The following is a 25,089-nucleotide window of genomic DNA, read 5'->3' on the forward strand; positions in this document are numbered from 1 at the left end:
TTGATAATTTCGTATTCGGTTGGGTCACCTGTCTCGGGAATAGGCATAACTATCGAATCTCTTCTGGGCAGTTGGCCAGGTAGCTGTCTTCCATATTTCTTGTCAGAGACAAGTGAGCACTTCAGCGCTGCTTCCGTTTGTTGAAACATGTCAATTGGTTCTCCGTCAGTGATCACTCCCCTGGCAAATGTGTTCTTAAACTCACTCTCCTCAGGGACCTCATAAATTCGCTTTCCAACTTTTCAGATTTCCCCATATCTATGTATGTCTTTGACTAACACGAGCTCTGCAAATGATCCAGTCAAGAAAGAACGTTTCAGTTCAGAAAACAATGCAATATTTTGTACTGTTCGATTTGTAGGGGAAGGGAGATTGCATTTTCTTCTGGAGGAGCAAGAAGAAAGGAAAGTCATCAGGAAAAGGGTAGAAAACTGAGCGTGTGTGCAAGCTGCTGGGGCGTTAGGGAGGTGATCAATCCTATCAAGGTCAGTAGCCCTCAGAGAGTTCTTTCGGCGCTGGAGCTGAATCAGCAAAGGGGCCGGAGAAATAGCAAAAAAAAAAAAAGGGGGGGGTGGGGTGGGGTGGGGTGGGGTGGGGCGGGGGGGGTGGCCTCGGGGTTGGCTGGGTTCCTGGCGTGGACTTAGAAGCCAGAGAGAAAAACTACAAAATCCGCGAGGATGAAGCTGTAGAGTTTCCGAGGTGGGAATACGACGAACGATTTTTTTTTTTTTTTTTTGGAGATAAACTCACCTACCATAAAATTCACCGCCTTACACTCACTATCCAACCCAGGACAACAAATGGTTTTTAAAAATTGAGCTACAATTCACATACCGTAAAACTCACCCTCTTAAAGCGTTCCTTTCCGTGGTTTTCAGTTGTGTTCTCAAGGTTACGCCACGGTCACCACCACCTAATTCCGGACAAACGAATCATTTAGTTTTAAACTAAGCCGTCACTTCGCAATCACAACATGTCAGAGTTACAGCGGATCATATCGATTATTTCGTTCAGTCGATTCAGTAATAAAGGTCATATCCTGCTCCTTTTTGACCTTTATTAAATATTTCGGGGCCCGAACTAGGTCACCGAGCTCAAGAGACAGAAGGAAGGGAGGGAGGAAGGACCAAAAGCCACGCGCCGTTTTAAGTGCCACAGGTGAATTAGTATGCGAAAGCCGATATAAGAGTAATTTCAGTTCGGTGCTTTTCAGCCGCCAGAGAGCAAGACCAAGGGACTTTTCACTGCCTATGAGTCGGAAGGGACCCGGCGGCGCTGGGCAAAGTGCGGAACTCAACTTCTCGCTCTTCGGGTTCTGCGGCTCAGGACCCCAGAGCACGTTGCACCGGAAGGGGAGAGCTTCCTCTCCTTCGCAGCGTTTCGCCATGGTAAGACGCTTGTTTTCCGGCTCCCGGGTTATCTGTCTCTATCCTCCGAAGAAGCGGTGCTCCACCTTTTCCGCTCTTTCTGTTTTCGGGCGTCCATGCCAGGGGGAGGGAATGCTTCTTGTGCAACTCCAAGAAGCCCGATCCGGACCAGGAGCCGAGGTCGGAAAGAAGTGGCTCCGGGCTGGGAGCTGGCGCGCTTTGTTTCTCTCAAGCTTGCGGTTGGCGCTTAGCGCCTGGGCCGGTGGTGCTTGAGACTTGACTCTGTCCTTGTCCACGCTTCCCAGTACCGCCTGGTACTGGGATTAGTTGATTTCGACGCTCTCGAGGCCTTAGATTTGCTGGGAGGGCAGTGAGGACGCTGTCTCGGCGGACGCTGAGGGGTCCCACGAGGTTTCTAAAGGTTTGTGAGTTCGCCGGAGGCTCCGTTGTGCTGGGCCTGGCAGGAGGTAGTACTTTCTCAGAACGGGGAGAGAAGTTGGTTGAACGATTCTTTTCCCCGAAATCAGGTGGGTATTACCCATTAGCCGCTCTTACCGGTTGTCGCTTAGAATGCGTTTTAATCTCAGCGGAGTAGAATTTGTGTCGAAGAGTTGGTGTGTTTTCCAGGCTCGGGGCCCCAAGAAACACTTGAAGCGGGTTACAGCGCCTAAGCATTGGATGCTCGACAAGCTAACGGGTGTTTTCGTGAGTATGATTTTTTCGTTCCAGTATTTTTTCTTAAGCCACTGGTCATAAATGCCCGCTAGCTACCTCCTACGGTTGCTGTTTCCCTTGGGCGGTGTTTACTGCGTTCTTTTGGGCCTTTTCGTTTCCAACGCCTGAACTCAGAACTTGTAAAAACTTTGTTTCAGCAGGCCCCTTAAGTTCTGATGTCCTGTCCAGAAACGGTGGGTGTGGTTCTCAAGTGCCCTCTGCACTCAGCACTGCTGTCTGAGGCATAATTTCGCTGAGAACCACACACAGTGTTATTTCGTTTTGTAGCTACTTATTGGGAGCCTGCCATGTGACAGGTACTGCCTTAGGCCCTCGGGGATGTGTCACAATACAGAATGGTTCCCGAAAACCCAGAGAGATCCCTCTCTTGTCGAATCTTACATTCCTGCTGGGAGGAGAGGGAAGCTTGTAGTAGGTCCAGAAATGGTAAAAGCTATTGGGGGAAACGTTTGAGCAGTGGGAGCGGAATCAGGAGTGGGAATTGGATGATTGCAGCTTTAAAGAGGGTGCAATGCAAAGACCTCTCTTCAGAAGTCAACTCTTGAACGAGGATCCCAAGGAAGGAACAGAGTGAGCCACTGCAGGTGTTTAGGGAGTCATTTCCAAAAGGATCTGTCCAGCTGCTAGGATGGGGGAAGATATTACTTGCAAGTCGTATTACGCAGCCCATCTTGAATGACTCTCCCACTTAGATTCTTAATGTTTGCACTCGAAGAGCTGCAGTCCTAAAAAGACCCACAAAAGAAGGCGAGCATGCCTTGTCGTGGGGTTCTGGTGATAAAAGCAAGCCTGGTGGATGCTCAGAAGGCTGTCTGGTGCTCTCCGTTGCCCTCTGAGGTCCCTCCTTTTCCAGTGGATTTGGTACCTGTCTTCTGGCAGGTCCAGAGCCAAAGGGAGGTTCCACCTCTTAAGAAAAAGAGTTTTAGTAACAGTACCAAAAAAAACCCAAACCCACTGCTGTCGAGTCGATTCCGACTCATACAGACTCTGTGGGGCCGAGTAGAACTGCCCCGTAGAGTTTCCAGGGAGCGCCTGGTGGGTTTGAGCTGCTGACCGTCTGGTTAGCAGCCATAGGTAGCACTCAACCATCAGGCCACCAGGGTTTCCAGTAACAGTACAGGCTACCATAAATAATTAACTATGCGTACTTAACAGTTGAAATGCTGCTGTTTGTGCTCGGCCCGGGTTACTGACTGAACTTCTAGTAAAGGCTGTGCGATGAGGCAGTGGTGCCTCAGTGATACAATTCTCACCTTCCCTGTGGAAGACTGGGGTTCGATTCCTGGCCAGTGCACCTCATGCAGGCACCACCCAGTCTGTCAGTGGAGGCTTCCGTGTGGCTATGGTGCTGAGTATGTTTTAGCGGAGCTTCCAGACTAAGACAGACTAGGAAGAAAAGCCTGGCGATCCGCCTCAAAAAGATCACTCATTGATAACCCTGTAGAGCACAGTTCTAACGCGCATGGGGGCGCCTTGAGTCGGGGTTGACGTGACAACAACTCTTTTTTTCTTTGTTTGTTTCTCACGAGTGAAATGCCTGTCTCCGGCACCCATGCCTGAGATTTGAAAGTTCGCAGGAGTACACGCCCAGGCCTTGAGTAGCTGAGGGTTTTCATACAGAGTGGAAGGCAGTTGTGAAAGGACAGTATAGCACAGAGGTTGTGAGAGTGTGGGATTAGTTGCAGCACGAAGTGGCCATACCCTGTGGCAAGCAGTTGAGACAGGAAGAGGGTTGGGGTGGTCCAGCAACGTTGTGTGGATGCTGGTGGGACCTGTGCGGAAACTTTGAAGACCAGAGTGACAAGGGAGTACCGGAATATTTTATTGAGGGCTGTGGGTGTAGCATGCCATGACCGAGATGCGTGGGATGCGGTGGTACGTTCAAGGAATCCTTGAAAGGGCTGGGGAGGCGGCCGCAGTGCTTGAGGCATGGTAAAACGGAGAGGTGGGCAGTGAGGCTGGCTTCTGCCAGGACCCTGAGGATGGGAGGCCGGGGGGCGGGGGCGATGTGTGGGTGGCACAAAGCCTAGTATTGACATGGCTGAGGGCTCTGGACCCTCCAAACAAAACAGACCCCTCCATATTGATTGGTTAATTGCCCTCTTGTATTCCTCTTCTGCCCAACAAGTTAAGTTCAAGCTGAACCGTGTCTCGTCTCCTGCCGAATCTGGGGGAAGGGGTGGATCTCCAGTGATCAAGGAGCTGGCTGCCCCGGTTTTCTTTTGCAGGCGCCTCGTCCATCGACAGGTCCCCACAAGCTGAGGGAGTGTCTCCCCCTCATAATCTTCCTCAGGAATAGACTCAAGTATGCGTTGACTGGAGATGAGGTAAAGAAAATATGTATGCAGCGCTTCATCAGAATCGACGGCAAGATTCGAACTGACATCACATACCCAGCTGGATTCATGGGTAAGGAGAAGGGCTCTTTATGTTGGAGAAGAGACAGGTTGAGGGAAAATAAGGCAGGCGGGGTTACGCGATCAGGATTATAGCTGTGTTTTCTCCCCCTGGTTTGTGTGGTGTTGACTTAATCAGCTTTGGCTTGGGGTGGGGATGGTGGCTGGTGGAGGAGGAAGAGAAAGTTCACACCCCTCTGGGAAGAATGGGCTGAGGTGGGAGGTGGAGAAGGATACTGAGGAATTCTGACTGTTTCGTTCACCCTTTCCTTACGTGTTGACAGTTTCAGTAGTAGGACCATCCAGAATCCAGCCAGTCAGCCAGAGGGCGTTCTTTATGTATTTACAGGTCCGGCTCTGTTCTTCTCAAAACCCCAAACTAGAGTCAGGACTCTGGGTAGAGAGGGAGTAAAGAAGCCAGGGCACTGTATGAAGCCTGACGAGCCTTACCACTTTGTTATATGCAAGCACTATATGTAACGCTCACGTTGCCCCTTCTTTTGGTTTCTTGGTGCCTGTGTGCTCCCTCCGCTTCCTCCTCAGGCTCTGGAAGTGTGTTAACCCAGAGCATGGTCTCAAACGGCCGTTGTACACGAATATGAGAAGTGGTGGAGCGACCATGAATAACAGCCACTTCCCCTTGCAACATTTACTGGGTCAGGTGCAGAGTTCGGCTGTTTTCTTTCAAAAGCTCCAGTACTGAGGACTCCCAGCTAGTAAAACCCTTCTTGCATTCAGCTTGTCACACTGAGCCCTGCTGCTTAGGCAGAAGGGTCTTTACACTAATCATACCCATTATACCTGTTGGTGAACAGATGTCATCAGCATTGAGAAGACAGGTGAGCATTTCCGCCTGGTCTATGACACCAAGGGTCGTTTTGCCGTTCACCGTATCACAGCTGAAGAGGCAAAGGTAAGTCCTGTGTGTCAAATTAAGTGGACTTGGTCATTTTCCAGACTGGAGTCTTATGATTAAGGTTGCCAGAGGGAGTTCAGGCCAGATTCTAAGGCTACTTACTGTCTCTGTGCTCCAGGGTCAGATTTCCTTGTTCCCCCTGTTGGTCAGGTTGGTTGATCCAGGGGCGTGGTCTCCAAAACTGGTGTAAGATAGTGAATTTTTACATAGAGCTCTTTAGGGCCAGAGTGCTAGTTCAGTAACTTGTTCTCCAAGGGACAGGATATTTCTCTATGGCAAAGGTCTGTGGTCTTGGAATCATGAGGGCCTGAATATTGACCATGGAACCTTAGCAAAACTATGTAGGCTTTCCTGAGCCTTTGTTTTTTCTGTAACTGGTGATAATATCCTTTACTGCTGGGTTTTTAAAGGGTCAGGTAAACTTAACACCTGAGTCGGTGCCTCTTGAGGAAAGGGAAAGGGAGTTTTATTTCACACAGGAAGCTCCTTTCCTCCCTCCCTCCCTCCCATGTAGAAAACACCTGTAGGGGAACCAGGATCACCCCTGAGTCATCACGCCTCTTTTCCCTGAACTTAGGGTCTTGGGGTAACATACCCCTTTTTATTTCATGCATACCCCCGTCACCTTTGCTGACCAGATGCCATCTAAATAAGATCTGTGGGCGAATTTTAATATATTCAGTGAGAATTTGTTTATTTTACTTGCGTGCCTTGCTCAAAGTCCCCCTGCACCCCCTTTTTCTGGGCGTGGGGAGGGAAATACTGGTATCCCTATGGGAGGTTACAGTATTTTTGCAGCTGGATAATCACTTGATTGTTTGTTGTGTGATTGTTGGGGTAGAGGGGAGCAGCAGCACTTGACACAAGATCCATTCTGAATTTGTGGGTGGCTCCAGTGGTAGGACCTCGAATCCTGTGCAGTCTTCAGCTGTCCAGGCCGATGGCTCCTGTTTTCAGAGGCATAGCAGATTGGTAGTCCCTGTGAATTTCTCAAGAAGAGATGTGGAGAAGGACATACATGGAGTGTTGTGTTTACCCACTGGCCCTGCTCGTCGGCCAACCACCGTTTAAAAGTTTGTTATTACTGGCAGAATACTGTAGCAGCAGAAGGGCCAAATGGCCACCATGAATTTGAGACTGAAGCCTGTGCCATAGCTGAGAGATTTGGGGAGTTGTTGGTTGACCTTGTTTCAAGGTTCATGGGCTGCTACTTTGGGCAGAGGGCTGGGGGGCATTCCCTGTGACTGCATTAACCCACCCAGCTTGGCTTGAGCCAGGGGTTAAAGGGCACAGGGACTGTAGCGCATGGAGAATTTGGAGGCCTTAAGGGGGGCAGGGGCGTAGCAGGGAGCCTTTTCATACAGAATCCTCGTTGACATTGGATAGTTTGTGATCGGTGACGGGGGTGTACGGAGAGACGGAGATTCCGTATTGCATAGGGTTTATGAACGATGGGGTCTGGGCAGTGCAACTTCTGTGTGCTGAGAAGTATGAAACGCTGACTAAAGAATGCAAGGGAATTACAAAGAGCATGTAACTAAATGGTTTGTGGATGACTGCTCGTAAACAGTGGAAGATTCAATGTAGGAAAGGTGGCATTTCTCCCCTTCCAAGAAAAAAAAGGGGGGGGTTGACTAGAGTGGGTGGTATTTGGGACATGTCCCCCATTGGCCAGGTGTTCAAGAGTGGTAATGAAGGGACGCTGGTCAGGGCTTGGTTGCCTAGCCCTGTTCCTGGTTTGATACTTTTTGATATCCTCACTCACTTATCTGTCTCTCTTAAGTTCCACAGGTGTTAGGAAAGGCTTTAGATGTTACCCTGCTGGATTTACGTGTTAGGAGGATCATTGTGGTGGTGCGAATTTGGATCATATTAAGGGGACAGGAGGAAAGGGTGACTGAGTGACCCATTGAAGAGGCCGTAGGCAGCGGGATGGGACAGAGAGGTTGGGGACCTGAACTTGGGCAGTGGCAGGGGGGTTGGCGGGGATAGTGACTGAGGTGGATAAAAAGCCACAGGCCTTGTGGATTGTGGCAGGCGTGTTGGATCCCGGTGGTGACATAATCACAAGTCACCCATGATCGCTGTCAGGATTTCTGAGCTGACAGCCAAAAGAGTTGAGGCTTTCTGCTAGCAGGATGATACTGGAGAGCAAGGGCAAGGTCTTTTTTTCTCTAAATTTGGTATTCCTGTGATTGATCAGAAATGGAGCAGGTCCTAGAGGCTTCTCAACTGTCTAGGACTTTCGCTTAAGCGTGCCTAGCTTATGCCTAGACCAGGGTACTCCGCCCCGACTCCTCTCTGTTTGTCCCAGACACTTTATAAGCAGGTAAGTTTGGGGTTCTCCTCCGGCTCACGTAGTTTTCTTTTCATCCATTATACCTTTGATCATTCATGACCTGAATCCTGCCCAGCTGTGGGACCTAATCCAAGCCCTAATCCCTGGTCTGGAACCTCGCCCCCAAATGCAGAGACTGAGCTGCTGTGTTCTAAGAACTCAGGATTGAGCTGGGACCGATCTGTTAACTGGTTGCTGTGCCTTTGGTAGTGGATGTAGTTGGTGACCAAGAGGGTTCTAGAGTCACTGGGCGTGTGTGCAGAGGGAGGGGAGATGGAGAAAGGGAGGGACAGGGGATCCCATTCTAAAAACGAGGGCCAACCCAAAGAAGACTTGGTTTTCTGTAGATGTCGAGGTTACCCCCGCAGTAGGAGGTTTAGCTACCTGGCAGATTTCCCCCCAGTGGGAAAGCCAGCCTTGCACTTAATGCAGCAGTAAGTCCCCGGCAAGTTGGTGCTTTCGTAATGCAACATCTCAATTCTGAGCTGTTGAGGTCTCAATTCTGAGCGGTAGGGTTTAGTGGGGAAGTAAAGTCGTAAGAGGTTAGTATGAGGCATGAGGTTGGCTTTTGCAGGAGCCAAATTTCTAAACTTCGAAATAAAGGTACCCGGTTAAAAGTTTTGCCTGCCTTGGGCTTGGCCTTCAAAGCGTTGCAGCCCAGCTCCATCGGTTCCCACCACAGGTTAGATCCAGGACTATTGTCAGTACCTAGGAGGGTAACAGTGTTGCAGTGATTTGAGGGGTAGTTCCTGAGTGTCTTCTCTGTTTCACAGCCAAACATCCATGGATGTTTCAAGGACCAAGATGTGTTATGGGACGTGGGCTCGTGGTTCCAGAGCAGGCCTTCTCACAGGATGGAGGGAGGCAACTTCAGAGAGAGGGGCGGTGGGCGGTACCTTTTCCACAGGGGGTTTCGTGTATAGTGAATGATAGTGACTTAGGCAGTTAAAAAGCAAATGACCCTTTGCCCAAGGCTTCAAGGTTGGTGCTGCGTTGGAGAAACAAAGAGAGGGTATTATTTCGGAAATGGTTGGCTGCTGAGAGGATTTGCAGAGGGTGCAGGATTACCCACACTTGCAGAGTGGGCAAGAGGCAGTTCACTCTTGCGCAGAGGTGACTCTTCAGGCCTGCCCCAACAGGGCAAGACTGAACAAGGGTTTTGTTTGTTTGCGTGATTGGTTGCTGTCTCCCCTCTCCTGACCCTCAGCAATACCTGTTAGTTAATAAGACTCTGTTAGCATTGTTCTCAGCTCAGCTGAGAGAGCACGTTTTGAAGATGGCTTACTGAAAGAGTGGAGGTGTACCAGGCAGCAGAGTCTGGTTGGGCCTGTCTGTTGCAAATTGCATTGAGTGGATTCTGACTCGTGGTGACTCCACGTGGGCAGAGTAGAACCACTCCGGAGGGTTTTCAAGGCTGTGACTTTGCGGAATCAGATCCCCAGGCCTTGTCTTTGAGATGCTTCTGGCTGGGTTTGGACCGCCAGCCTTTCGTCTGGTACTCCAGGGCTCAACTGTTTGTGCCAACCAGGGACACCTGTGCCTGTTGTCACCGTTGGTGGGTTGATTCTGACTCACAGCAACTCTGTAGGACAGAGTAGAAGTGCCCCCCTAGGGTTTCCAAGGCTGTGATATTTACGGGAGCAGACCACCAGGTTTTTTCTTCCATGGGGCCGCTGCTGGGTTTGAACCACCGACCTTTCAGTGAGCAGCCAAGCGCTTACCCCATGTGCCATCAGGCTCTTTGGGCCAGTCTAAACCAAAAACCCGTTGCCATCAAGTCTATTCCGACTCATATAGTGACCCTACAGGACAGAGTAGAACTGCCCCATAGGGTTTCCAAAGAGTGGCTGGTGGGTTCGAACTGCTGACTTTCTGTTAGCGGCTGTGCTCTTAACCAGTGCACCAGCAGGGCTCCCTGGTCCCATCTAGCATGGCACATTTCGGAGCCGATGAGCTGGTGGTGGAAAGAGTGCTGGATTAGCTTAGACCGTAGGCTTTTTAGACCTAACCAGAGTAGGATTAAGAAGACATCACACCCTAGAGATGTGCAAGATGGCTGGGTGATAGAATGCATTCAGTGGGCAAAAGACACTGCATCAGGAAGCTGGAGGGGCAGAGGTAGAGAGGGCCAGATTCTGCTCGGAACAGGGCAGTGATCGTAAGAGGGATCTCAGTAATCACTTGGTGTGGAGCCCTTTTAGGAGTCGCTGGGTGTTGCAGACGGTTAAGCACTGGTGTACCAGCTGACAGGCTGGCGATTCAAACCCACCCAGAGGCACATCGGAAGAAAGGTGTTGGCGATCTGCGTTTGAAAAGTCACAGCCGTGAAAACCCTATGGATCGCAGTTCCACTTGGTACACATGGGGTACCCCAAGTCAGAATCGACTGAACGGCAAGTATTAAAAGAGGCGTTTTAGACCTAGAGCCTGGGATTTCAGAGTTCTCCCTTCTGGCCACCCAGGAAAATTGGATTTCTTAAATTTAGCATTTAGGAGAACTCAAGGGATTCAGAGTACCCACTAGCAGCACTTCGTTTTCTAAACAGTGCTGCGTTAGTAAGTGGTTGATGTATAGAAGCACCCCTTTAGGGACTGTGGTCGATAGGGAATGGAAAAAGGAAGAGAAAGAGAAGAAAGGCTAGGTGCACATGAGGAGGTGGTGGCTGCCATTTTAATTTTACATAGCCAGAGGTTTGTTGGCAGTTGGATAACATTGCCTAAAAAGTAAGGCGTAAGCTGCTCTTCTCTGTGGGTGTGGAAGAGGGAGGTGGACAGATTGTTTTCAAGTCTGGACCAACTGCTTGCTGAGTCTAGGCCAAGTGGTCCCGTGTTCCCAGTGGCGTGGTCCCTGAGCCACCTGGAGTGTGGAAAACAGTTTCTTTGTCCGTGCCCGTGTATTTCTCAGCAGCTCTGTGGCTCTGTGGCCCTAAGTCTCCTCTAGACTTGGCTCTCTGCTCTGGTGGCTTATAGGCTGTATTTTGGTAGTTTTTCATTTCTGGGTAGGGTGCAAAGAGAAGGGTGGGCTTTGATGACCTTGGATCACTCATCATCAACACGCGAATGTGTCTGTGTTCTCCTCTACCTCAGCAGGCTTCCGTATCTTATCTTCCATGGCACCACACCTGGGATATTTTGTTGCAAGCCCTGTGTAGTGAAATTGGCTGCATATCGGGTCTTTCTTCCCTTGCTAGGATTTGCAAATCTGGTTTAAAGAAATGTCCCCAAGTGTCATTTGTTAGCTTAATGACAGCACCCTCAACACCATCGTTACACGTACACACACCCTCTGCTCGGCACCTTCTGCCGGGAGGCAAGACCGTTCCTGTAATCCTGTGTTTATCTTCTGTCTGCTCTACTCCCTTCCTGCTCCCATCCCACACCCTCTCCGAGTCCCATCTAGACTCATCTCACAGGCCCCCGAAGTCTCAAAGGACTTCTCTTCCATGCCTCACCGTGGCAGCCTGTAGAACAAGCGTTCTGCTCCCTTGTGGCTTTGTGCAGGCAGATGCACAGATGCATGCTTCTGATGTTTTGCCCTTTACCACCTAGGAAAGGTCTGGACCCAGGGGCACTCCTGAAGTTGTTGATTTGGAGGCGAATATGTGCTGGTGGGCAGGGCAAAAGAATGGTAGGGATTTCCTTTTGAAAGAAAAGCACTTACTCTAACTTTCCCTTGATGTGCTTCTCGCTGAAGTGTTTTCTTGGCAAGCTTGCAGAGTGTCTGGGCGTTCCTTCATTCTTTATATTTGCGTTCCTGGTTATTAGCCGCTTTGGAGTCAGCCCCTGGCGCGTGGCGACCACCCGTGCACAACACAAGGAAACGCTGCCCGGTCCTGCTCCATTCCTGTGATTGGTTGCAGATTGGACTGTTGTCTTAGTCATCTTGTGCTGCTCTAACAGAAGTACCACAAGTGGATGGTTTTAACAAAAAGAAGTTTATTCTCTGACGGTCTAGTAGGCTAGAAGTCCGGATTCAGGGCACTGGCACCAGGGGAAGCCTTTCTGCCTCTGTCGGCTCTGGAGGAAGGTCCTCGTCATCAGTCTTTCCCTTGGTCTGAGAGCATGTCAGCGCAGGAACCTCAGGTCCAAAGGACGGACTCTGCTCCCGGTACTGCTTTCTTGGTGCTATGAGATCCCCCTGTCTCTGCTCGCTTCTCTCATATCTGAAAGAGATGGGCTTAAAACATTATCTAATCTTGTAGATCCCATCGATATAACGGCCACTAAATGCATTTTATTACATCACACTGATAGGATTTACGGCATACAGGAAAATCACGTAAAAAGGTGGACAGTCACACAGTACTGAGAATCATGCCCCAGGTAAATTGACAGCTATCTGGGGGGACACAACTGAACCCGTGACGACCATTGTGATCCACAGGCCTTTCTTCCTAGTCTGTCTTAGCCTGGAAGCTCCTTAGAAACCTGTTCAGCATCACAGCAGCGTGTGAGCCTCCACCGACAGGCGGGTAGTGATGGCGCCTGAGGTGCACTGGCTGGACTCAAACCTGGCTCTCCCTTGTGGGAGGCGAGGATTCTGCCACTGAACGACCAGTTACGTTTGCACAGGACCTCTGTTCTCCTTAAGCTCTTCACTTGCCTGGTCTAGTAGGTAGCCTTGACCAGGGACTTAGGCACCTTTCATTTCTGTGCTGAACTCGGTACCCAGGAAAGTCAGAAATAATCATGACTTTGTATTTTGAAGGTGGCTGGTAGTGGATGAGATCTTGGGGGCGGGAGGGAGAACAGAACACTCACTGAAAAAGAGAATGGCTGGATGTGTGCATCAAACAAGGGCTTTGTTTTTGGAGGGGCGGGGGCGGGCAGTGCTGTCTTGCAGCCCTGCTCCTCTTACCTGGAGAATCCTCATCCAGTTCATGACCTAGGAGCCAAGCCTTAACATAGGTGAATGGGCTCAGATACACCAGACTGAGAATCCCCGGTTTGCCCCTGCACCTGTGCAGCCTTAATTGATCTGAGTTCACCTGTGCAGCACTCAGGTGGTCATTCTTGCCTTCTGGGTTGTTGGGTTCTGTTACAGGGGCTTGTTTCTGCGTAGCGCCTTGCAGGGTAGCCGCGGAAATATTAGTTGGTGTTGACTGGCTGCTTTGCCAGGTACTTTAGGTTTGTTTGTGTCATTCTGTCCCCTTGTCAGCTGTTAGGTGTAGGAATGCGATGTAATTGTTCCCATTTCATAGATGACTCAAGATCATGTACCTCGGAGGCCTTACCTGCGTTGCCAGAGAAGAGCCCAAGCTCTGCGTACTTTGTTTACTTTGCGTTAGTCTTCCCCACCTGCTGTGCAGATCAGAAGCAGGGCTAGAAGCTAGCTGGCAAACTCCACTCAGTCTGCAGAGCCCAAAGAAAAAGGGCGGGGCAGGGGGGTCGGTATGTGGAAGCTGGTTATTTATAAATGAATGAATGAGTAGATCTTGGAACCCATTTAGTGTGCACCTTTAGAAGGTTTTCCAGTTATCCGGCTCCCTGTCCTTTTGCTCTTGTTGCTTTGGATTCACCTGAAACCAAAAGTCTCCAGAGTTTAAACTCAGTTTAAGGAGTGCAGCGTTTCCAGTAACTTTTAGATTGCTTCTAAGCTTTTTCTCTCAGCAAAGCTGAAAGGAAAACCCACTTTGCCAGTTGGTGATGACGCTTGGTGAGGAAGCTGAGTTACAGAGGGTGGGTACTTTTAAACACAGATGGATTTCGTTTGTTCAAGTTGGCATAGTGTGCCATTCAAAGCTCCTAAAAATCTCTGCTGGTGCACAGTATGGAATGGGTAAATAGCGCTCGGTGTGCAGCACTTTGAACAGCTCTTGTAGGTAGATGTTATTTCAGCTTGGCTGGAGTTTGTTACATGTTAACTAGGAGGAACAGGAAGTAGATAAATGGGATATGGCACTTGACTTGGAAGAGAAAGAGGATTGTATACGGAAAGCTGGGCATAGGCAGCTGTTTTACCTAACCTGGCCGTAAATGCATCACGGTCTTAGCAGTGGTAGAGTTCAAGTGTGCTGCCTGGGGTTCTTTGGAGCCAGCTTCCCAGAGTTATGAGAGAAGAGCTACAGACCAGAAATGATACGCATCTGAGAAGCAAATGATAGGCAGATCCATCTGTGGCTGCCACCTACATGGACCAAGCAACAAGCTTTAAACCCCTGACAGAGGGCCTAAGGGTTGGTTCACCTGAATATCTATCCAGCAGTTACCGAAAGATTATGAAACAAATATTCCTTCTTGGCCAAGTTTCCCTAAGTCTAAATCACTGGTTGAGTATGGTGGTTGGATTAACCAGCTGTGAGACTGGTTTAACATCCTTTGTTCCTAAAGGGCAACCTCCCTTACTGAGGAAATGCTCCACATAGGTGGTATAGTAAGTACTGGTTAGGTGAACCTTTTCGCTGGCCTCGTTTTTGTTTTGTTTAATTTTATTACGGTCATAACAAAACATAATGCATCCCAACAACTTCTACATGTACGATTCGTTGACATTGATGACATTCTTCATTCCAAGTCATTCTGCCACCATTGACATAAAGTCACTGCCCACTAAGCAAACACTCCTCCTTTCCCCCTGCCTCCCACTCCTGGTAACCACTGATAATCTCTGGTTTCTGTATATTTGCTTATTTCGCATAATCGAGATCATACCATATTTGCCCTTTCACGACAGACTTAACTTCACTCCGTATGGTGTTTTCAGGGTTATTCCGTGTTGTAGCATGCAGCAGGAATTCATTTCTCTTTAGGACTGAGTGATAGTCCGTTGTATGTATGTACCACGTTTTGTTTATCCGTTCATCTGTTGATGGACATTTGGGTAGTTTCCAATTTTTGGGTATCGTGAAAAGTGCCGCAGTGAACACTGTTGTACAGATTTGTGTTACTGCCTTTACTTACGGGTATGAACTTAGGATTCGGATTGCTGGGTCATATGGTAGGTCTGTAGTCCCGACTTTCTGAGGAAGCGCCAAACCGTTTTCCATTTTCCATTCCCACCAGCAGTGGATGAGTGTTCCTGTTGTCCCTCCACCTCACCAAAACCTGTGGTTTTCCATTATTACCATTTTAATAGGGCTGAGGTGGTATCTCCTTGTCATTTTGATTTGCTCCTCTCTAAGGGCATAGGGCATCTTTTCATGTGCTTATTGACCTTTTGAATAGCCTTGTCCCTGAAATATCCGTTCCAATCCTCTGTGCAGTTTTTTGATTGGATCCCTTAGTATGTTTTTGTTGCTGCTGTTGAGTTGTAAGAGTCTCTTGCATATGTTGGATCGCGGACCCTCAATGGAAGATGATTCCTGAAAGTTTCCTCCCAGTCTGTAGGTTGTCTTTTCACTTTTTTGGTAAAGTTCTTTGTTATACAGTAGTAGTTACTGTTACGAGGTTCCATTTTTCTGCTTTGTCTTTTGCTGCCCTTGTCGTCATATCTGAGGCTGGCTTCCTTTTTACGTTTTAACTTGGTTATCTGTGCTGTGTGTTAACAGTACAAGCTGTGCAAAGTGAGGAAGATACTTGTGGGTACAAAGGGGATCCCACACCTGGTGACTCACGATGCTCGAACCATCCGTTACCCAGACCCTCTCATCAAGGCGAATGACACAGTGGTGATTGATTTAGGAACTGGGAAAATAACCGACTTCATCAAATTCGACACTGGTAAGTTTTTTGGCCTCGGGGAGCAGGGTGTTCCTCTCCTCCTCTGCCCCCACTCTTCTTACTGTTGCTTGCTTCTGTTTTATCTGGTCCTTCCTCTTCATTAGAGAGAACTGAAATGTGAAAATGAGAGAGAGGAATACCTATTGCTTCAGGCCGAGTTGTCCTCATCGAGTCCCATTCTCATCCCAGTCCACACATCTGGCGCTCTCTGATAAGACAAGAGGGAAGTAGGAGGTGGAGGTGGTACTGATTCCGTGGTGGAATTCTTGCCTTCCACACCAGAGACTCAGGTTCAGTTGCCAGCCAGTGCATCTCGTGCACAGCCACCATGTGTCCGTTAGTGGAGACTTTATATTGCTGAGATGCTGAACAGGTTCCAGCAGAGCTTCTAGACTGAGACAGACGGGGGAGAAAGCCGTGGCGACCAGCCAGTGATAACCCTATGATTGACGACAGTCCGATTCCGTTGTGCACCGAGTCATCAGGAGTCGGGGGCCGCCTTGATGGCAGCCAACAACGACAATAAGACAGGCAGTTGCCAGATGGTCTCTTGGGTTTACAGGGTTCTCGGCACTGGCTAGTGGTGTGATCTCCCTTCGGGCAGCATGGTATCAGCCCGGTCTCTTTGAGTGAACCATGAGCTAATATGAGCGTCTTGTTTCTGCAGTTTGTCATCAGAGGGGGGAACGTGGTGCCCGGAGTGTGATTAAAAGGTTTGTCTGTGGATTCGTTTGTCCTCCTCTCACCCCTCAGACTTCCGTGACAGGGGTTCACACACAATGTTTGCTGGTAGTGTGCCAAGGGAGTAAAATACTCACTCTGACTTATTCTAACAGAGATTTCCCCGAATACGGAAAAGCTGAAAGAATAGGACTGTGGCAGCAAGCAGTGGCAATTTATTTTCTGCCTACATTCAACCACTGTTAACTTTGTTTATTGCCATTTCTGTCTCTCTTGGTCCTGTGGGGTGTATGTGTCTTGGTCTGCTCCCCTGATCCAGCAATCAGCCAGAGTTCTCAGTGTGCTGGAAACCAAAGAACTAAACCTGTTGCCGTCGAGCCGGTTCTGAGTCATAGCACCCCTATAGGACGGGGTAGAACTGCCCCACAGGGTTTCCAAGTGTGTAATCTTGACGAATGCAGATTGCACATGCCCCAACCAGCCTTTCGGATAGCAGACGGGAGCTTAACCACTGCACCGCCACCAGGCACGTTCTTTCACATGCTGCAGTTTGGTGTAATGTCTCTGGATATCTCTTTAAGAGTTCCCTTTCTGTTTGTTGTGGGATCTTCGGTGGCATTGCTTTCTTTGTTCATTTTTATTGAGGCTGGTTGATAGACTGAATGCCACATTGCTGGGTTGGTCCGATTGTTTCATGAGAAGGACTTTGCACCACCTGTGTTCTTGGTGTTCCTCGTGACCTGGGAACCTTAGACAAGATTCATAGCTGTCAACATTTAAATATCTTCCCATTAAGAGAGGACATTGAGAGGAGATATTGAACTGGATGGGGTCATGCTTCTGACACCTAAACCTGTTGCTGATTTCAGTATGATGGCAAAAGATAACTAGGCAGCATGTGCCTCCCAGTGGCTGTACACAGTACCATGTGTGAAGGACTCTGGTCAAAAAAGGAGCAGACTTGGTGGTGGTGGGTCCATAACCATTCTCTCAAGTTTTGCATGCCATTGGAAATAATTTGTTTAAATTGAGCTCACACTTGCTTCTTCCAATTAAAATTAAACGTTGACAGACTTAAATGGGGGGAGGGAGGGGTAGGTATCTTTTTCTCTTACATTGAAAAGGTTGTTATTTATTAATTTACCATTTACTTTTCCCTGGGTGATGCAAACCATTTGCGCACAGCTGCTAACCAGAAGGTTGGCAGTTTGAATCCATCCAGCAGTGCCGCAGAAAGAAGAAAGGCCTGACAATCTACTTCTGTAAGATCACAGCCGTGGAAAACCCTGCGGGGCACGTTTCTACTCTGAAACACAATTGGGGTCGCCACGAGTCAGAATCGACTTGACAGCGATGGGTTTGGTCTTTTGTTTTGGTTTTTAATCCTAAAATAATCTCAGAATTACAAAGCCAGTATTCCGTAGTAAAAAGAGACCCACTGAGTAAAGATCAAAGTTTCTTGAATTTCTTGAATTACATCCCTGGTATTATTAAGCTGGTATGTTACCAGTTTCAGAGTTGGGGGTGGCCCCCACGAGCACCCTCAGGTTTGACGATTCTTTAGAAAGACTCATAGAACTCCTGGTACGGTTTATTACAGTGAAAGAATAGGTATTAAGTCAACCAGGGAAAGAGGCACATAGGGTGGTGTCCAGGAGAGTTCCAAGCCTGAGCTTTCAGTTGTCCTCTCCCAGGGGCGTTGTGGACAGTGCTAACATCTCTCGGTGACAATGTGTGACAGTACACAGGCACCAAGCATTGCCAGTATTAAAGCCTTGGTGTCCAGAGTGTTCACTGGAGTTCAGTCAGCATAGATACGGTTGACCACCCCGCATGGCTGGCCTTTAGCCTCCAGCCCTTCCGCAGCTGATGCCACACAGGCCAGAGCCTCCACCGTAAATCACGTGGTGAGACTGTCTGGTTTGTTCCAGTAAACAAGGACACTCTTAATCAGGCAGGAAGGGCTTAGGGATCAGAGGGCAAAGATCAAGGCCTCTCTAGGTAAGGTCCGTGAGTAGACCTGTTTCTCTTTGCATGCAGTGTGTAGTTTTGTTCCTTTACTTGTTTTCTTCAATTTTACCTTTAGAATACTTGCCTGATGAAATTGGCTCAGAAGCCAATAAAATGTAATATGAAGGTGTATATGATCTGAGAAGGTGAACTCTTAAAATCCTGAGCTGCCACGCTCGCGTCCAGGCCAAATTTTCTGGATTTTCTTTCCCAGTAATCAGCTTTGTGATACCGGGAAGCTTTTGTGGCCCCCTGGTTGCATGGCCAGCAGTGTTTTCATCAACCAGATTTCTTGTTCTGTTTTTTTTCAGAGCTGAGCTCAAATGGGCAGGCCCGCACCCATGAGGGGGCATAAAAGAACACGTCCATAGCTGCACACAGACACATAAATCCTCCCGCACAGACCCTTAGTTACCCTTCAGCCTGTTCCTCTTCTAGCTTCCACAGGGTAGTGACTCATGCTTGTCCCACTGGACCATTGGCAAGGTAGAGACTTTTTTGGTGAAGACATTTAAATGTTATTTAATTAAATACAGAATCTAGAAACGCTGGGCCAATGTTCTGTGTATGACCAGTTTCTTCAGTTGTATTGTTTTGCTGGACTCTTTTGTATTCTTACTGTCGATTTGTTCTGTCTGCCTCTTCTGTCAGTTCCAGTGTGTGTGAAATTCTCCCCCAAGGAATGCCATTTTGATATTACATTTGATGGTTTTTGCCCTTAAATGGGCCATTATTAGAGCATACACGTTTAAAATGCAGTATCTCCCTGAAAATGTACCCTTCTAAAACTCTGAAGTGACTCTTTATTTCTAGTGACGCTTTTTCCCTTAACATGTAATTTAATAACGTATAGCTCCTTTTGGACACCCCAGCACTCCCTCCCCTTTTGCTCAAAAGGGGAAACTTCTGTTTCACCTCTAACTACAGCGTACCTCTTGAAATTATCAAAGCACAACGTTACTCAACTTCTTTTTTACTCCAAGGACTTGAGAATGTCGTCACGACCCCTTCCTTTTGCCTACCCTTCTTGGAATTGGAAGATCGTCTTGCATCCGGATGGTGGAAGTTATGTTTTCAGATGTTATTACGTGTCTCTGTCTCTCTGTCCCCGCCTTCCAGCCTTTTCTCTCTTTGCGACTCGGATCAGACCAGTGTTAGACCTTCTTACTTTAGTCTGACCCTTAACCCACACGTCTCTGTTTTTCATCTCCTGTGTTTTCGTGGTGAATTCTGAGTAATTGCTTCTCAGCACTGTCAGGCTCCCTGTTGTTGTATCTTCAAGACTGTCGGTCTCCCCTGTTTGAAAGCCTCGTTTTTGTAAAGCCTTCAGATTGAGTTTCCCGCCCCATCGTTGCGTCAGGCTTTGGAGAAGGTGGAGTAAAACACTGACCTGGGTTCTGCTCAATACACTCTTTCTCTCTCTCTCTCTTTCTCTCTTTCTCTCCTCCCTCCTTGGTCCATGGGTTATAATTTCTTAATTTCTACTTACTGTGGCATCTCTTAGGTTGTTGGTGTTGGTTGGTTGGTTGGTTGGTTGGTTGGTGTGTGTGTGTGTTTTCTTTTTGCGATGTTGGTGTTAATCTCTTTGCTTAACGAAAGCATGCTCGTGGCTGTATCTTTTTTGACAACGTGCTTCTCTTAAACGTGTTTTCTTGTGTCGTCCATAAAACCTTAATGTCTCCTGGACAAGGTGGTCTGTGTCCTATGTAGTACACTCGTGCTATGTTATTGTATCACCTCACAGAACGCAAAGCTGGATGATGAAAAAGGAAGACAGAAGAATGAACATGTTTGGGTTGCGATGTTGCGGAAGAATGTTGAATGTGTCTCTGGCTGGTGCCCGACCACCGTTACTGAGCATTTTAATCAAAGAATCTGTAGAAGAATCCTGATCAAGAAGGGGAAATTGCAGAAGAGAATTTCAAATTCTCATGGACTCCAGACTTCCTGGAGCCATGGAGGTTGGATGAACCCCTGAAACTGTTGCCCTGAGGTAACCCTTAAACCTTGAACCAAAAATATCCCCTAAAGTCTTCTTAAAACCAAACAGGATTTTAGCTTACCTAGTAAAAAATGTCTGCCTCGAGTACTATGCTGTTTAAAGAACTGTCTACGTGGGATCAAATTGACAACAGCAACTCGTTAAGATTAGAAAGGAAATCTTACAGGGCAGTGAGTTTGTGTTAATGGGGGAGGAACAATGCAAGAGAAGGAGGGTGAGAATGTTTGCACAACTTGAAGGATGTGATCACTGTCACTGAATTGTACATGTAGAAACTGCTGGATTGGTGTATGTTTTGTTGTGTGTATTCTCAACAACAATATGAAAATAAATTTTAAGAAAAGAATATTGAAAATATCGTGGAGTGCCAGAAGAATGAATAACTCGTTTTTAGAAGAAACGCAACCGGAACACCCCTCAGAGGGGAGGGTGGAGAGACTTACTTTGGACACGTCATTAGGAAAGATGAGTTGCTTGAAAACAACATCATGTTTGGTCAAGTCAGAGGTCGTGTTTTCCCTGGAAGACAAGGGAAACCCTCCGTGAGACGGATTACACCGTTGGCACGACAGTGGCCTCCGTGAGGACCGGGCAACGTTTTGTGCTGTTATACCTGACATCACCATGAGTCAGAGCCAGCTCGACGGCAACTGACAGCAACGTTCTCCGTGTTTGTGGGGTGATTCTTTGGCTTCCTACGTAGTCATTATACCTAGAAGATGGGAAACCAGTGTATGTAAGATTGTATCAACCAGCAGCCCAGTTAAGGGCATTTCAGTCTCTTGATGGGAATTCTCTTTCTTCCCCCTTTTGCCTCCTACCCTTCCTTCCCCTTCCCCCCCACTTCACCCCTAGTCCGCTTCAAAATGATTATTTATTCACTCTTCAAAGAGTTGCTGTTGGACAGAGAATGCAGGGAAGGTTTGTAGCTTCAAACGTCTAGAGGGGCTTCCTTTAAAATGTTGGTTGCTGTCTAATTCATAAGTGACCTTGGCTTACAAGAGTCCTTGAAAGCTGTAGTCTGTTGCGTCCGTGAAATTGAGATGTTTTGGAATGTTGCCCCACCGTCTAATTTTATTTTGCTGCTTAACTCCTCTCTCTTAACTTGGCATAAGGACATACCTTCCGTCTTGTTTTTAAATGACCCACCTCAGTTTTGGCTTCTTTCTTCTCTAGGCAATGTATGTATGGTGATCGGTGGAGCCAATCTTGGCCGTGTCGGTGTGATCACCAACAGAGAAAGACATCCTGGTTCTTTTGATGTCGTGCACGTGAAGGATGTCAATGGCAACAGCTTTGCCACTAGGCTTTCCAACATTTTTGTCATTGGCAAAGTAAGACCTATAATCTCTTCACTCCTTTCTAACAATAACCACCCTAAAAGTGGAAAGACAGTGCTTTTGTGTTGTGTTGTGTTTTTTTCCTTCCGCAGGTTCAAGTGTGCAGGGTACATACAGTAAGGTGCCTCTCTAGAGCCACAGACCAGAAGGAAAGTTAGACCTAGAATCTTGTCAGCTTCTTGTGGTGCACAGTCTCAGTGGTCTGTGTGAGGAGCCAGCAGTACCATGCAGCAAAGTTAAACTCAGCCTTGCAACGTCCAGTGGCCACACCACTTAATGTGTGCTGGCTTGAGCTGAGCCATAGGATAGGGGCCCAAATCCTCCCTCGTATCTCCTGAGTGAAAATGGAGTCGATGGGATTTTTCTACCACTGAGCCTTAGAGACTTGATGCGGAGACTGTTGGTGGTAACGCAGGTTGAGGACATTTGCAAAACGCACTGCTTGCCAGTTTCCTTCCCCCCTCAAAATGAACTTGCTTTAATGCCTTTTGAGGCCTTTTCTGTGAGAGTTAGTTACCCTAAGTGTGGCCTAGAACTGAAACTCTGGTCCTGGCGCTCAGCAGTGGGAGCTGTCCCCCATAGCTCAGTCTGAGCAATCTCTCCCTCCTCTGAAGTGTTAACAGCCCTGGTATGTGATTTGAGCCTGGGGTGAGGGGTAAAAGCAAAAGCTTGGGAGCGGCACCTTTCACTGGAACAACATGGGACATCGTTTTACCGAGGTGTGAGGGAGATAGCATAACAGCTGCTGCTTGGCTCTGCCGCTTGCCAACTCTTATGAGCAGACCATTTCTCTCTTCTTGACCTCAGTTTACATCTTCAGTTGAAGGTTCAGGATCGGGGCGGTGGGGGGCGAGTGAACAAGTGAGTGAAAGCCCGGTGAAGCTGATGACAGGGAGCCCGCTTTCTTCACTTGTAATTTGTAAGTTCCTGAAGTTGGTGGCCTTGAATGTTGTCACACCTTCAGTGTCTCTCATAAAGAAGGTGCTCAGAAAACACTTGTTGGCTGGTTCCTTCACACAGAATGGGAGCTGGAAGACCAGCGTTAGTCACCAGTCTGGCAGAGTGAGGAATTCCTGCCTGTTGATTCGTCTCTTAGGGGTGAGGCTGTGAGAGGCAGATAACTTTGACAGACAACATACGTGTAAAGAAAATGCTTGTTTGCTGGCGTTCCATGAGCTGTGTGTTACTTAAACAAGGAGAGGTATTTTTGATTTGTCTTGCTTTTGCTGGTTTGGTTTGGCTCCCTCTCGGCCTTCTTCATTTTATTCCTTTCTCTGTTGCAGGGTAGTAAACCTTGGATTTCTCTGCCCAGGGGAAAGGGCATTCGACTTACCATCGCGGAAGAGAGAGACAAAAGGCTGACAGCTAAACAGAGCAGTGGCTAAATTACAGTAGGGTAGCTTTTCTCTGTTCAAATAAATAAAGGACTTCCGATTTCCTGATGCCGTTTCTTTCTTGTGGATAATTGTGGGGTTTACGGGACCTGGGATGCCACCTGTACTTCTTTTGACTGTCCAGGAAATGAGCCCTCTCCTTTTCCTCCTCCTCTTCTTGCACACACGTAGGCCCACCCCCTGCGGGGATAGAGCCGGGGCAATAACATTGCAGGACTGAGTGCAAAAGCACGTGACATTTGTGGCCGGCTGAGGAAATTTTAATGTGCATTATGCTGAATGAAATTAATCAGTCGCAAAAGGACAAATATTGTCTGAGACCACTGTTGTTAAGAACTCAGGAAAAGGTATAAACACAGAAGAAAACTTTCTTTGATGGTTACGAGGGTGCGGAGGGAAGTCAAGGGGGATATTCACTAACTAGATAGTAGACAAGAATTATCTGCTGTGAAGGGGAGGGCAACGCAAAGTCAGCACAGACAGCTGGACCAAACCAAAAGCTAAGCAGTTTCCTGAATACAACCAAACATTTCAAGGGATGCAGTAGCAGGGGCAGTGGTCTGGGGACCATGGTTTCAGGGAACACCTAGGTCAATTGACATGACAAAGTTTATTAAGAAAATGTTCTGCATCCCACTTTGGTACGTGGCGTCTGTGGTCTTAAAACCTAAAGAGCAGCCATCTAAGATGTATCAATTGGTCCCAGCCAACCTGGAGCAAGGGAGAATGAAGAACACCAAGGAAAATACTAGCCCAAGAGAGAGACTCCATCAGCCTAAAACCAGAAGAAGTAGATGGTGTCTTGCTACCACCAATGACTGCCCTGACAGGGAACATGACAGAGTCCTTGCTGGAGCAGGAGAAAAGTGGGGTGCAGAACTCAAATTCTAGGAAGAAGACCAGACTTAGTGGTCTGACTGAGGCTGGAGGAGCAGCAGAAGGCATGGCCTTTGGGCTCTCTTGTTAACCCAGAACTAAAACCATTCCTGAAGCCAATTCTTCAAAGATTAGACTGGACTATAAGACATAAAATGGTACTCGTGAAGTGGCAGCTCCTGTCCCCGGGGAGATGAAAAGGCTGAAAGGGACAAGAGCTGGTTGAATGGACACGGGAAATCCTGGGTGGAAAGGAGTGTGCTGTCGCATTAGAGTGTGCAGCTAGGGTCACGTAACAGTGGGTATAAATATTTGTATGAGAAACTAACTTGAGCTGCACACTTTCACTTAAAACACACACAGGAAGAGAAAAAATGAGTTTAACGCTAAGATGACCAGTTCACTGCTTTGAGCTGCCAGGCCGTGAGGGAACTGAAGGAAAGTTTGAAAGGCTCACTGAATTGAGGAGACAACACAGGAGCTATCATAGTAGGACAAACCGACAGATGAGTGGTAGAGAAGATTTATAGTACAAAAATGCCCTGCATAGAACAAGCGCAAAATTCCAAGCCTGGCATCCAATGAAAGGTTACCAAGCATAAAAAAAAAAGCTAGAAAACATTTCCCTACATGACAATAATAAAACTAGCCATAAAATTCTAAGCAAATGCTAAACTTGGCAAAAGTACTTGAAGTTATTTTAACTGAATGCCATGTATTTAGATTTAAGCAGGGACATGATGAAGCTAACAAAAGCAAACTTCTACAGGTAAAAATTACATAGGCTGAGGTAAAAGAAAAAAGAAGTTCACTGGTTGCTATTAACAGGAAATTAGATAGTGAAAAGATTTAGTGTACGTGTCTGTCAGTTTGACGTACTGTGGAGGCTCATGTCTTCCTGTGATGCTTAAAGTTGTGCCACCGGTATTCAGATACCGGCAGGGTCACCCATGGAGGACAGGTTTCAGCTGAGCTTCCAGACTAAGACAGACTAGGAAGAAGGACCTGCCAGTCTACTCCTGAAAAGTATTAGCCAGTGAAAACCTTATGAATAGCAGCGGAACATTGTCTGATACAGTGCTGGAAGGTGAGCCCCCAGGTTGGAAGGCACTCAGATGATGACTGGGGAAGAGCTGCCTCCTCAAAGTAGAGTCGACCTTAATGATGTGGATGGAGTAAAGCTTTAGGGACCTTCATTTGCTGATGTGGCACAACTCAAAACGAGAAGAAACAGCTGCAAACATCCATTAATAATCCGAACCTGGAATGTACGAGGTATGAATCTAGGAAAATTGGAAATTGTCTAAAATGAAATAGAACGCGTAAACATCGATATCCTAGGCATTAGTGAGCTGAAATGGACTGGTATTGGCCA

At 47.7% G+C, this 25,089-nt stretch overlaps 1 protein-coding gene across 3 annotated transcripts; it reads left to right on the forward strand.

Moving 5' to 3' along the window:
• Positions 1-1,140: 1,140 nt before the first annotated feature.
• On the forward strand, positions 1,141-22,886 carry LOC135229091 (small ribosomal subunit protein eS4-like). Of its 3 annotated transcripts, none has more exons than XM_064278887.1 (7): positions 1,236-1,388; positions 1,995-2,072; positions 4,331-4,511; positions 5,314-5,411; positions 15,240-15,411; positions 21,281-21,438; positions 22,728-22,886. In XM_064278887.1, exons 1-7 carry the CDS (start codon positions 1,251-1,253, stop codon positions 22,827-22,829), a joined length of 927 nt encoding a protein of 308 aa, XP_064134957.1. In that variant the 5' UTR covers positions 1,236-1,250; the 3' UTR covers positions 22,830-22,886. The 3 variants fall into 3 exon arrangements, with proteins under 3 accessions (XP_064134959.1, XP_064134957.1, XP_064134958.1); XM_064278888.1 differs by lacking the exon at positions 1,236-1,388 and adding an exon at positions 1,557-1,894; XM_064278889.1 differs by lacking the exon at positions 21,281-21,438 and having other exon boundaries at positions 1,141-1,388.
• Positions 22,887-25,089: the final 2,203 nt, after the last annotated feature.

The sequence above is a fragment of the Loxodonta africana genome, chromosome Y, assembly GCF_030014295.1.
Source record: "Loxodonta africana isolate mLoxAfr1 chromosome Y, mLoxAfr1.hap2, whole genome shotgun sequence".
NCBI lineage: Eukaryota > Metazoa > Chordata > Mammalia > Proboscidea > Elephantidae > Loxodonta > Loxodonta africana.